Source organism: Phalaenopsis equestris, unplaced genomic scaffold, assembly GCF_001263595.1.
Source record: "Phalaenopsis equestris unplaced genomic scaffold, ASM126359v1 Scaffold213817, whole genome shotgun sequence".
Classification (NCBI taxonomy): Eukaryota; Viridiplantae; Streptophyta; class Magnoliopsida; order Asparagales; family Orchidaceae; genus Phalaenopsis; species Phalaenopsis equestris.
Window position 1 is genome coordinate 135533 of NW_018232639.1, and position 13473 is coordinate 149005.

The window sequence follows — 13473 nt, forward strand, 5'->3', positions numbered from 1 at the left end:
TAAAAATCTACTATGAAAACTTAGAGTAATATTAACAAAACAAAGTTTGGAGGTGTCATACAATTTTAATGAGATCTTAAGGACATATTCTCTTATGGTGAAAAATTCTTAATGAATCCATTTCATACAAAATAAAAATTTGAGGGATATGATAACCGCCCACACAATCTAATCAATACTTAACCTCATATTATTAAAAATGCATAGAGGGATTCTATACAACTAAGAAATGACAAATCATTTCATTCAAATGGTTAATTGGATTATATATAATGTTCATTTTCAAAAAATAATTGATAACACCTCCCTCATCAAGTAATATGTTCAACATATAAAACATTATTTATGAAAACTTTTAAATTGTCAGAAATGAAATAATTCTTTTAATGGGGCATCCATATATATAGTAAGATGAAGTTATTCACAGCAATCCTACCTCCCTCTAGTTATTTATATTTTTTACAAGTAAAAATTAGTATGGTTAATTGAAGAAAACTATCTAGAAATAACATCCTCATCTTTAATAAACTTCTCCCTTTATTATGATATAATCACAAGAGTGGATAAAATAATTATGGTAATTTTTATTCCGAGTCCAAAAAGTTTTTATTTGGCATCATTTTCAATGTGGTTAATAAACTTTCATATACATAGTTTATAGGATCTAGTTATAGTATAAGAGCTCTTTCAAATTCCTTAGTAGACTTTCCTAGTGACAAAGCTATGACTAAACCAAATGCAATGGTAAATCAACCCCTCTTTTTATGATTAAGAAGAACTCAAGCTAGTCCTTAACATACCAATGTGAAGTTAAACTAACCACAATTATATCATTAAGAATCATAAAGCAAACTAAGCACTTCCCTTAAGTTATAAGGAACTTATATGTCACCCTTTAAGACTTTGAATGCTAAGAATTTAAAATTTAAATTAAGCCTTATCACACATTCTAAAAGTCTTTGAATCCAAACTTGACTTACTTTGAACCATGATGATTTGGTTGACCTAGTTTGACCAAGTGAACCTATAAGTACCCTGAGCATGGACTTCATATGTCTGCTTTCTGTGAAAAAATTCAATTAGACACGCGAGAGCTTGTGGGAGGTCCACGAAGAAACGAGAAACCTGCATCAGTTGGGGGACAACTCTGCACGGAAGAAAATGTGAGGTCTCACGTGGGGGTAAAAATAATGAAGTTGTACCTGTATCTAATCCTTAGCAATGATTATAACAAACAAATGTTACATAATGATATATTAGTGGTGTGTTTGAGGGTGGTGGTGTGAAGACGGCGGGGTGGCTGCTAGATAGTTATTGTCCACACATTTTTGTGTTTGACAAAACTGTATTTTGCATGATATTTTCAAAAAACATCAGCTAAAAGCTGAGTTATGCAATCAAACTTAGCTAAATGCGGTGACTGCTAGAAAGTTGTTGTCTAACTTTTGAATAAGAGTTGCAAAAACCACCATATTTTTGAAAAAAATAGTTTCTTCTACAATAATTTCACAACATTTCTTCAAATATTTATAGCTACCCAAAAACAAACTTAGAGTTGTTAGTAGAATTTTGATGGTATAAAAGTAAAATTGAATTTTGAGCTGTTAGATGTAAAATTGAGATAGTTTGAGTTGGTATGCATTTAATTATAATACCAAGCTCTTATGCATTTAATTATCTCACACCAATCTTTGATTTTTACATGATGAACACCTTTTTCTATGTATGAAAATATAGAAATAGTGCATTTCATTTTTTTATACATCGATTAGGGTGTTTATGAGGTAAAATCAATGTTTAGGTGGGAGATAAGTAAATGCATAAGAAAAGTGCCATTTGTGTAAATTTTTCAAAACAAAAAAAAAAAAAAAAAAAAGAAAAAAAAAAAAAGAAAAGAAAAGAAAAAAAGAACAGAAAAAAACGAGTACTGCTGCCGGTGCCGGGGCGAGTAAATACGGCAGAACTTAGGGTTTTGAGAAACCTCGGGGACGCAGAAAATCAAAACGAAAGCTTTGCTTCGATTCGTCCTCCTCCTACTCTGGACCTCTGTTCTTGGATATTGTCAACAATAATCTAATATGGGCGACAATGGGGATGAGCTCAATGGCTACACCGTTATTAAAGAAGGGGACGCCGAGATACTTATGCATACCAGCAACATCGTCTTCTTTAACAAAGCCCAGGTTCAAGGGACCCCTTCTTCCTTCTACTTTCTATCCATTGCTTCCTGCATAGTGTTTCATCTTTAGATTTTTTGTGCTGTCCTTGATTGATACGAGTAAAATTTATCTTTTTTTTGTATCTGAATTAATTTGCTTCAGTTTTATTTGGTTCTGTTTGTAACTAAGTATTCTTGGGCTGCGGGGTGAAGGGATTTGGCATGTTACTTGCTGTTCAGAATATAACTCGAAACATTTTCTTAAGCTATATTTCAATCATCACATCAAGCAAGATATTGAACATGAATTTGCAAAAGGCGGTATGGATTTTGATTCCTTCTTGATCCTTGAAGTTTTACAAATTGAGTTGAAACTGTAATGTGAAATTTTTAAATTGAATTGTTTACTGTTTCATTGCCTTGAGGTCAGCTAGAACCATTTGTTGAGGGAACAATTGAGGATAATTACTAACATATCGTACTGCAATAAATTAGACAGTTAATAACCATGACATTTGGTCATCAAAAGAAAAGTAAAATGATTGCATATTTTATGCCTCTAACAGGGTACTAATCATTTTGAATGATTTTGCATTTGATTGAGTTGGTAATGTTAGAAATTATAATGTAACATAAAATTTTATTATTAGTAATAACATTCTAACACTGTTTTTAGAGATAATATTTTAACATTAAATTTTTAAATGACCCATGGATTATTAATAACTTAGAATTTATCATTGATGACTAGCCAAGTGTGTACAAATTATAGAGGCATTAAGTTAATGTGTCATACCTTAAAATTATGGGAAATTTAACATAGGCTGATACTTGATACAAAGTTTTCTCATAATCTAGTTGGATTTATGTCAGGCATGTCTAGTATGGTAGCTATACATTTATTGAGAGGTTTGATGGTAGAAGCACAAAGAGAGCAAGGAGGATTTACATATGATTTTTATTGATTTAGAAAAAGCCCACAATAAGGTTCCAATAGAAGTTCTTTGGAAAATTCTTGAAAAGCAAGGTATTGATATGACTTATATCTAGTCATTAAAGATATGTGTGCTAGAGCTGTTACTTGTGTTTGAACAGAAAGAGGATTGCTAAAATATTTTTCTATTTTAGTTATATTACATTAGGGATTGACTGTATGCCCATATCCTTTTGCTTTAGTTATGGATGCACTTACTAGACATTTATAGGAGGATGTACGTTGGTCTATGCTTTTCGCTGACGATATCCTTCTTGTGGATAAGACTATAGAAGAGTTCAAGATAAGCTTGAATTATTGGGGTTTACATTAGCGTCTAAAAAATTTCATTTCAGTAGATTTGAAAGTGAATACATGTAATGTAATTTTAGTAGGAGTAGATCTAGTGGCAGAGGTGTAACTATGGGTGATCGAATCATTAAAAGGAGTGAATATTTAAGATATCTCGAGTTTATCGTTCAAAGTGATGGTGATATAGATAGGGATATTATAAGTAGAATTCATGTTGGATGGTTAAAGTGGAGGAATGCATCGGCCTATTGTGTGATAGAAAAGTATAGTTTAGACTTAAAGGAAAATGATATAAGATGGTGGTAAGGATTGCAATGCTTTGTGATGCAGAATGTTGGTCTATAAAATAAAAACCTAATACTAAGTTGAATGTTGCTGAGATGAGAATGCTTAGGTGGATGAGTGACTTTACTCTTAGAGAAAAAAATAGAAACAAATATATTTTTAAGAAGGTTAGTTTAGCTCCAGTGGCGGGCAAAATTATAGAGTTTTCTTCGATGGTTTGTTCACATTAAACGTGGATCACTGATGATCTGGTTAGGAGAGTAGATTTTTTAGATTCGACTTATGTTAAGAAAGGTAGAGGCAGACCTAAAAAGACTTGGGCATGTTGTATAAAAATTGATCTTAATTTTTAAATCTAAATAAAAATATGACACTAAATATGACACAATGGATAAAAAAGATTCATGTAGCCGACCCCTCTTAGTTTGATAAAGGCTTATTGTTGTTGCTGATATATGACGAGCCAAAATTTTTTTGGTAAAAAAAAGACTTATTTTTTCAAAAATTTATAGAACATTCGATAAAATAATGCTTGAGTTAATAGTGGTGTTTCTATTAAGGGATGATTTTGTCTCCATTAAAAAAATTATCATCATCCAAAACAATTGGTGTAAACAATGAAAAATCATTGTTTTCATAAAATCTCAACGATCATAATGAATCAAATTATTTTAAATTTATGATTAAAATATTATGAAAATCATCCCGTTTAATCTCGTTGATTTAATTTGTTTATGTGATTATTTTAATTTGCACATTCAAAGAAGAGATTTTAGTGAATGCGAGAATTTCTTACATTGTGGTATCACATACCTGTTTCGCTTATTATTCCCATTAAAAATTATTTTATGACTTTTTTGAACAAAATCAATTTTTAATATGTAATGTAGATTATCACTTTGTCATGTCATCTTCTCTAATGTGTGCTCTTATCATATCTTAATTTACTTATTAAATTTGTGTAATTTCTCGTTAAATTAAAAGATTTATTTGAAAATATCTGTAACTATGAGCATACTTTGTTTTGTAATAAGACCTGATGGTATTTTAAATGATAGTTTGGTTATAATTTATTCTAGGCATCTCAGCTGTTAGCGTGATATTTTCCAATCAAAATAAACAGTTTTACTGTTATTATGTATTTTTTATATTTTTTTGATTAAATTATCATTCTAGGCATATAAATGTTTTATGTGAAAGATCATTATATTTTCTTCTTTTACCATTTGAAATTTTATATATATCAAAGTCACTTTTTTAATATATTTCATTTCACCGAAATAATTATCGTTTCTATTAATTAAATTAATGTATATATCAAACATAATTTGTTAATCATGAAAGTGATTTTATTATAAAGATTTTATAAATATCAAATTAAATATAGCTCAATTACTCATGTGTATGTGATGCTATTAATGAAATGATATGATGAAATTAAATAATTGTTATCATGAATAATTTGAAAATTATTGGTTATAAAATATTTAAGGATTGCCCGAATGTTGATTAGTAATTTTGTCACCATAAATTTGATTGGGGTTTGTTATTATACTTGATTAGATATGTTTAGTCTATCCAAAGATGAAAAACACATCTAATTGAAGTATATGTAATTAACAATTACATGAAAATTAAATTTAACATCGATAATATTATGTTATTGTATATTGGAGTATCACTTAATTGAGAACTTCAATATGCATTTGAGTATATAATTGTCATTTGAATCATTATTATGTGTTTAAATTTACAATTCAACATTTTAATGTATGGGTGTTCTATTTTTATTTTTGTAGCATCTATTATTATTGCTCTTCATTCACAAGCTTTATTTATTCCAAAGTTTAATGAGCTTAACTTTGTTTAATGAAGTGAACAAATGGAATTCCATTTAGGTGTTTTGGTTTGAAAAGTCTGTTGCTATTATCGATACTAAGTAGCTTTGAACAAAAATCTTTCTATAATGCTTTAAAAAGATTGAAAAAATTTAGCATAATTTTTATCCAAATGATTTTAGTTGACACCTTTAAACCAATAATTAAAAAAATTGAGAATGCTAAGGAGTTTATAAAGTTTGTCCAAGATTAGCCTTAGTTCGAGTATATTGATAAGTTATTTGTTAGGACACTAATGAATATATTGACCATTGTATATTAAGTTTGGTGATTTACGTATAATATATGGGCATATCACGGAAATGTCAAATATTACAACAAGATTAAATACCATGGGAATGAATATGTGTGAAAATTTTCTTTTGTAGCTCTCTTATAAATTTCTTGCCTCCTGAATGTGGTTCATTCCAAATAAACTATAATACTACAAAGAATATGGAATGTAATTGAATTGCATATTATATTTATTCAGAAAGAAACAAAGCTTAATAAGGCATTCACTCAATCAATCTAATGGGTTAGTTTGAAGCTAAAAAGTCAGGAAAAAATATGAAGGCGAGTAAAGGAAACTTAAAAGCTAATGTATCATTTGTTCAAATCCAAAAGAAGAGACAAAATGATGATATATGCTATTTATGTCACAAATATGGACACTATAAAAAGAATTGCGAAAAACTTAAAGCTTAGTTTGAGAAAATGATAAGTTAGCGCTTCTGTATGTTTCTAATCAAATTTGACCAAAATTCCTTTTAATATTTGGCTGATTCTAGTTATACATTCATTTTTTAAATGTGATGTAGGGATTCTTTACTACCCAAATCATCGAGCTAAACAAAACATATGTTTTTATTAGAAATTGAGTCAAAGCTCTAGTTGAAGTCATTGAAATGTATTGCTTCCTTCTAGATACTAAAAATCATTTAGATTTTTTTCAAACTTCTTATGTTCTTTTTATTTTCAAAAATTTATTTTCTTTATTTAGACTTGATACCACTGAATATTATTTTAAATTTGGAAATGATTGTTTAGTTTATTTTAGTAAAATCATCTTTTTGCTTTTGTTTTTCTTTATGATGATTTTTATAAATTAAAGCTTAATGCCTTGTTTGGAGGAGCTTCGCCGTCCGCGAAGCTCCTTTAAGCATGACGTTCGCGATTGGAGGAGGGCACTCACGTTTTGGAATGATGACATATTAACGTCGTGGTGGAAGAAACCGCCGCCGCGTCTCACATTCAAATGAGAGGATGCTGTTTTCTCAGCTTTCTCCATACCACAACAAAGAGAGAAAATTCTCTCAAATGTGGCCTAATAGTTTATTTGTTGAGATTTTGACTTTGCATCATAATATTGAAATAAAACTTGATTTAATAAATGAAAGATCTGCTTATTTATGATATAAATATTTCGGTCATATATGTAAATAAAGAATACAAAGAATAGTAAAAACTAAAATTCTTTCAAATTTAGGTTTCACTGATCTTGATATATGTGGTGTAAAGGAAAAACATACAAAACACCACCATAAGAAACACACTACTTTTGAAAATTATACACATTAGTATAAGTGGGCCTTTTGATGTTCCACTTTTTTGGTGGAAAAAAAATATTTAAATACCTTTATTGATAATTTTCAATGTTATAGTTGTCTATTTATATTATGAAAAATTGCAATCAGTAGAGGCCTTAGAGGTATTTGGTAATGAGGTTGAAAAATAATTAGAGAAAAAAAAAAAAGATTTGATAGATGTGATGAAAATTTTGTAAGGTTTGATGATATTAGAAAATGCTTTCATCTTTTTGCTTAATTCTTAGAAAGTATGACATATGTGCTAAATACACAATGCTAGACACACTGCAATAAAGTTGTATTGCAAAATGGTGCAATCGTACCTTAGTTAATAAGCTAGGAGTAAGTTGAGTTATGTTTATTTATTCTTATCATTGTGAATGCATGCTTTAAAAGTTGTTATGCATTTGTTAGACAAGGTTCCTAATAAGATAGTTCCAATGATTTTAAACTGTGAACATGAAAGAAATTTAGTTTAAGATACTTTCATATTTGGGATTGCCTAGAGGAAGTAAGAATTTATAATCCATATAAAGAGAACTCGATTCAAGAATAATTAGTGATTTTTTATTCTTATCCAGAAAAATATATTTTGTATAGATTTTATTATCCTAGACATAATACAAAAACTAGAAATACTAGATTCGTTGAAAATGGTGAATTAAGTGGGAGTGCAAAACCACATAATATGGAAATTAAGAAGTTGGTGTGAAAATTCCTTTACTAATTACTTCTAAGTTTATTTCTATTATTGTTGAACTACTATAGTTGAATAGTTTGATAACTTATAAGAACAAATGCATGATCAAACTTCTCATAATGAAATTATCACTAATGAACCTTTGATTGATGAACCACAAGAAGTAGCTTTAAGATGTTCTCAACGAGCATGAACATTTGATATTTTAAATGTTTATATGGTTTATCTACAAGAGTTGAAATTCAACTTAGGATATAATAAATATTCAATTTCATTTGCACAAGCCATTGAAAGTATAATTATGCTAAGCGGTTAGACACTATGAATGAAGATTTGAAATCAATGTGTCACGATAAAATTTGGGAATTTGTTGAATTGTTTGAATGTTCAATAAGTTGCGTAGGTCTTTAAGATCAAACATGACTTAAATGACAATTCCAACAGTTATAAAGCCAAACTTGTTGGCATATGTTTACTTAAAAATATGATTTTGATTATAAATAGGTTTTTTCTGGTCATAAAAAAGGATTCAATAATAATTTTATGATATTAGTAGTTTATTATAATTTAGAGCTACATCAAATGGATGCAAAATTTATTTTTTAAATGTGACTTGGAGGAAAAAGATTATATGGATCAATCTGAGTGTTTTTTAGTTGAAGGAAAGGAACCACATGGTGTGTAAACTTAAATTATATGTGCTGACTTATACAATTTTCTCAACATTGATATCTTAGGCTCAATGATACAATTTTTTTTTGGCTTAAAAGAAAATACATATTGTCGAGTGTATATATTTAAAGGTTAGTGGGAATAAGTTATATTTCTAATTCTGTAAATTGGTGATATCTTGTTTGCTACTAATGATCTTAGTTTATTATTTGATAACAAGAAACTTTTATAAAAAAAATTTGAAATGAAAGATAGGGATTTAAATATTCTGTCACAGATTAGAACGATTGTTAGGGTTTTCTCAAAAGACATATATTAATAAAATTTTAGAGAGATTTAAGATGAAAAATTGCTCATCAAGCATTAAAAAGAGATAAATTAAGCTTTATGCAATGTCCAAAAAATGAATTGGAATGCAAACAAATGAAACAAATTCTTTATGTGTCTATTGTTAGGAGCTTGATGTATGCTTATACTTGTATCAGGCCAGATATGGGTTTTGCTATTGAAATGTTAGATATCAAAGCAATCCAAAAATTGATCATGGAAAATTGTTAAGAAATTTCTAACATATCTACAATAACCAAAAGAATATATGCCCACTTATATGAGATTTGATCACTTTGAGGTGGATATTCAGATTCAAATTTTCATGTTGTATGGATACTAAAAAAATCTAGATTAAGCTATTTTTTTTTTTAGCTGGAGAGGCAATCTCTTGGAAGAGTGTAAAACAATCTGCTATTACTTCATTCACCATGGAAACAGGGTTTGTGGCTTGTTTTGAGGCTACTATTATTGATTATAGCTTACAAATTTTATTTTGGGACGAGTAGCAGACAATATTGTTAAGCAACTGAAAATTTATTGTGATAATCCCACAACCATTTTTCTCTAAGAATGACTAGTATTCAATGGGCGCTAAACATATGAAATTCAAATACTTTATCGTTAAAGAACAAATTTAGAAACAAAGAATATCATGTGAGCATATTAACACAAATCTTATAGTTGCAGATCCATTAACCAAATGATCGTTATCAAATAAATTTAATGAACACGTCAAAAGAATGTGTCACTGGAATATATTACAACAATAAATCCTTTTTCTCCATTGTGTCCTATTGACTATCATATTTTTATTTAATTCTAAATTGGAAATTATTAATAATTTTCTTTTTTACTTTATGTTTTTAATGTATATTCTAAATTGGAAAGTATTAATAATTTTCTTTTTTACTTTATGTTTTTAATGTATTTAACTTTCTGGGCTCTTTTAATACTATTTCTAGTATATTAATGTATTTTGTTTTATTATGCCGAATGCATATATGTGAAAGTATGAATGTTAATAAAATTTGTCTTTAAAAAAGATATTATCATTGAACCCTTATGATTATATCTTATTATGAGTTGTATTAAGTATGAACTTAATATTTTGATACATGGAAGGAAATATCTCGCACTAATTATGTACCAGTCTTTTTTAGTTATTGCTTAGTAATGAATTTATGATTTGACCCTATGAAAATATTTGGTTCATCGCATTATGTTTATTAAATTAATTTACGGTTTAAAATTGCAAAATATGAGCTTGACCTCAAACACTTTTTTGAATTGTTTTTATTAAAACTCATGCCTCATTGAATATTACATGCAACATATACCTCATATAATGTGAAACTTGCCTCAAGTTGCATCTCTCCTTTGTTTTGGTGAGGCGTACACAATTAGGCTCTAGGGGTTTTCTTAAAATAAATATAAGTAAAATGTTCCTAATAAAAATTCCGTATGCCATATAATATATAATTGATGATATAATAGAAGTTGTTACTATCAATATAGTTATTGCTTTAAAATCTAATAAGTATTTTATTAATTAATATTGATTAAATAAAAGAAATATGATTGAGATTTAAGATGAGGAATGAGATAACATAGATACAATTAAGAATGATTTGATAGAAGAAATGAATCATTATGTTGATGATTCTAATGAATGTTTATTAACTAATAAAAGTGATGTGAATTTTTGAATTTAAAATTTCTATCCTCAGTGGCTTATTATGTTTTATTTTAATGCGTAATAGTAAGAAGGTGCAACCGACTAGCTGTATCGAATTTATTTTGAATTATTATGTTATTATACCATGCTTTTATATTTGTATAAATTTTCATTTATGATTTGATGTTTGGATATTAATATGTTGCTTCTCATTTTGAACAAGTTATTACTTCTACAATATGCTAATATGTTACATTTTAATCAATTAATAGGTTATGATGCTAATATGTTATTTCTTACTACATTCTTTAAACTTAATATAATACTTCTTGCTAGTCGTAATTTGTTGATATTAAGGCTCATGTCTCAAATTTCTTTGAGACTTGTGCCTCTTCATACATACAAAAAATACCTCCATAATCAAATGTACAATTTTAAACTTTGAATTGAATAATATCTATTATTTATATGTTTAAATTTACTTTCTTTCTCCTTTTCCGTTTTTTATGATTGCTGGACCTGTTATTGTCGCTGAATTATTAAGTTTCTCATTCTTGTAGATTCTAATTTCTTTATCAAAGCCTCTAAAATTGTTTATTGATATGCTTGTGCTAGGTGAATAACAGAGACATGTCTATTGCTGTTTTAAGGACATTTGTTGAAAAACACAAAGAAGAATATGTCGCCATTTCACGTGGAAAAGTAAAATCTGAAACTATAATCAATGAAGCCACCCCATCTAGCTCACCAATGAAGGAAACAAACACTGTTAATGGTGAAGAGAAGATTATGGATTTTGATGTCACCTCAAATGGGCTTCATCGGGAGGAGGATCATGATTCTGTGGATGCATTAGATGACGTCTCAAAAAAGATATCTGTCAAAGGCTGTTGTGGAGTACCGAAAGCTCCCAAAGTTCTAGAGGTTTGCCTTTGGAAAAGTTATTCTTCTGATGAGATAATATATCATTCATTCACCCTTAGTTTAATTGCTTACTATCATGACATGCAGGCTTTGGCTGCTTCTGGATTGAGGGCACTTCGCTATGCTCTTGAAGTGGATGGGCTTGGTCCAGTTATTGCCCTAGACAATGATGAAGGTATCATGGTTTTTTTATATGGTATTTTTTTTTATCATGTACTATTGATTGATAGATCTTCATTTTTATAACTGAAAACACGATAATATCACTTGTTTATAGCATCTATCAAAGCTTGCATGAGAAATATCAAATTCAATGGGTCCACCGCATGTTCAAAGGTTGAAGCCTATCATGCAGATGCACGAGTTTACATGCTTACCAATCAGAAAGAATTTGATGTGGTAATTTCCTAGAAGAGCATAAATTTTCATTTTGTAATTCAATTATTAATTACCTTATAATGGTATCTTTGGTTCTCTTAAGAACCATTGCCGATGTAGTTTCTATTGAAGCAGGCATCACTTCTTCTTGGAAATTATACTTTTCTCTTGTTTTTCTTCCAGGTGGATCTTGATCCTTATGGATCGCCCTCAGTTTTTCTAGACTCAGCTGTACAAGCAATCACAGATGGTGGAATTTTAATGTGCACTGCCACTGACATGGCTGTTTTATGTGGTGGAAATGGGGAGGTTTGCTATTCCAAGTGAGATATTGTACTTTTTCTTTTTGTGCGTTTAACTCTGAAATATTGCTTATTTGATCAGTCTATTTACTAAATTTGAAAATAGATATGGCTCTTATCCTTTGAAAGGAAAATACTGCCACGAGCTGGCTTTGAGAATTCTTCTTGCTAGCATTGAGGTATTGAAAACTCTACCTTGATATTGCTTTGACTAATTCATTGAATTTTTTTTCCTTGCAAGAGTTTGATGTTTTCATGTTCAAATTTAATGCAGAGCCATGCTAACCGTTACAAACGTTACATTGTTCCAATTCTCTCTGTGCAAATGGATTTCTATATTCGTGTTTTTGTTCGCATATTCACGTAAGGTTTACTTCAATATTGCATGTTTAGCACACTACTTAGCAAAACAACTCTCTTGTTTTATGGCTTTTAATATCTTTCATCAACAACAAGTTTTTTATATTGGTGTGCATATAATTCTTTGATGACAATATGCAGCTCAGCAAGTGCAATTAAAAACACGCCTCTTAAGCTCTCCTATGTCTACCAGTGTGTTGGTTGCGATTCTTTTCATCTGCAATGTGTTGGGAGGACTGTTTTTAAAGTATGCACACAGCCAATGATTACTTGGTTTTCAAATATTTTATTTTGTGATGATTCAATATTTCGTTTCATCCTTATAAATCACATTTCTTTTTTACTTTTGCTTAACAAGAACAACAGTGTGAGGCATGCACCCGGATTTGGCCCCGTTGTTCCTCAAGTGTGCTCAGATTGTGGTAAAAAGTTTAACATGGGGGGACCAATATGGTCTGCTCCGATGCATGATCAGGAATGGGTCCTTTCTATATTGGAAAATGCCAAAGCCATGAAAGAACGATATCCTGCATATGGCAAAATTTTTGCTGTTCTAACGGCTATATCGGAGGTACTTCCTCTTAGCAATGCCATTAATCTTTTATGTGATCTCGTCTAGGTAAATGTACCATTAAGACTTTTGAATTGGTTCTTTTATGAGAACAGCATTGCATTTTGTTATGTTAATCTCATATTTGTTTAGAGTTTTAAATTATCTTCTGATTTTGTATTCCTTATTAGCTATTTTTAAAAGACTTAGTTGTGGAATTCTTTCAACTTGCCATTAATTAAATTTGTGTGCGCTGAAACACATTCTTGCACAACCTAATGTGAAATGTCCATCTCATTTGTGTTTTTTTTTATTTAACAGTCATTCAATGTTTTCAGAGATTATTATATTAGAGTTAATGCAAATAACTTTCAGCAGTAAGATTCCT

The 13473-nt window shown here is 29.3% G+C and overlaps 1 protein-coding gene across 1 annotated transcript in view; it reads left to right on the plus strand.

Moving 5' to 3' along the window:
- The first annotated feature begins 1888 nt into the window (after positions 1 to 1888).
- Positions 1889 to 13473, plus strand: part of LOC110037004 (probable tRNA (guanine(26)-N(2))-dimethyltransferase 2) — a 33236-nt gene continuing 21651 nt past the window's right edge. Inside the window, exons 1-9 of the mRNA XM_020741565.1 lie at positions 1889 to 2183; positions 11187 to 11495; positions 11583 to 11670; positions 11773 to 11894; positions 12057 to 12196; positions 12282 to 12354; positions 12450 to 12538; positions 12677 to 12782; positions 12894 to 13106. Of these exons, the coding sequence (XP_020597224.1) occupies positions 2079 to 2183; positions 11187 to 11495; positions 11583 to 11670; positions 11773 to 11894; positions 12057 to 12196; positions 12282 to 12354; positions 12450 to 12538; positions 12677 to 12782; positions 12894 to 13106 (1245 nt within the window). The 5' untranslated portion in view covers positions 1889 to 2078. The remainder of the gene's footprint in view (positions 2184 to 11186; positions 11496 to 11582; positions 11671 to 11772; positions 11895 to 12056; positions 12197 to 12281; positions 12355 to 12449; positions 12539 to 12676; positions 12783 to 12893; positions 13107 to 13473) is intronic.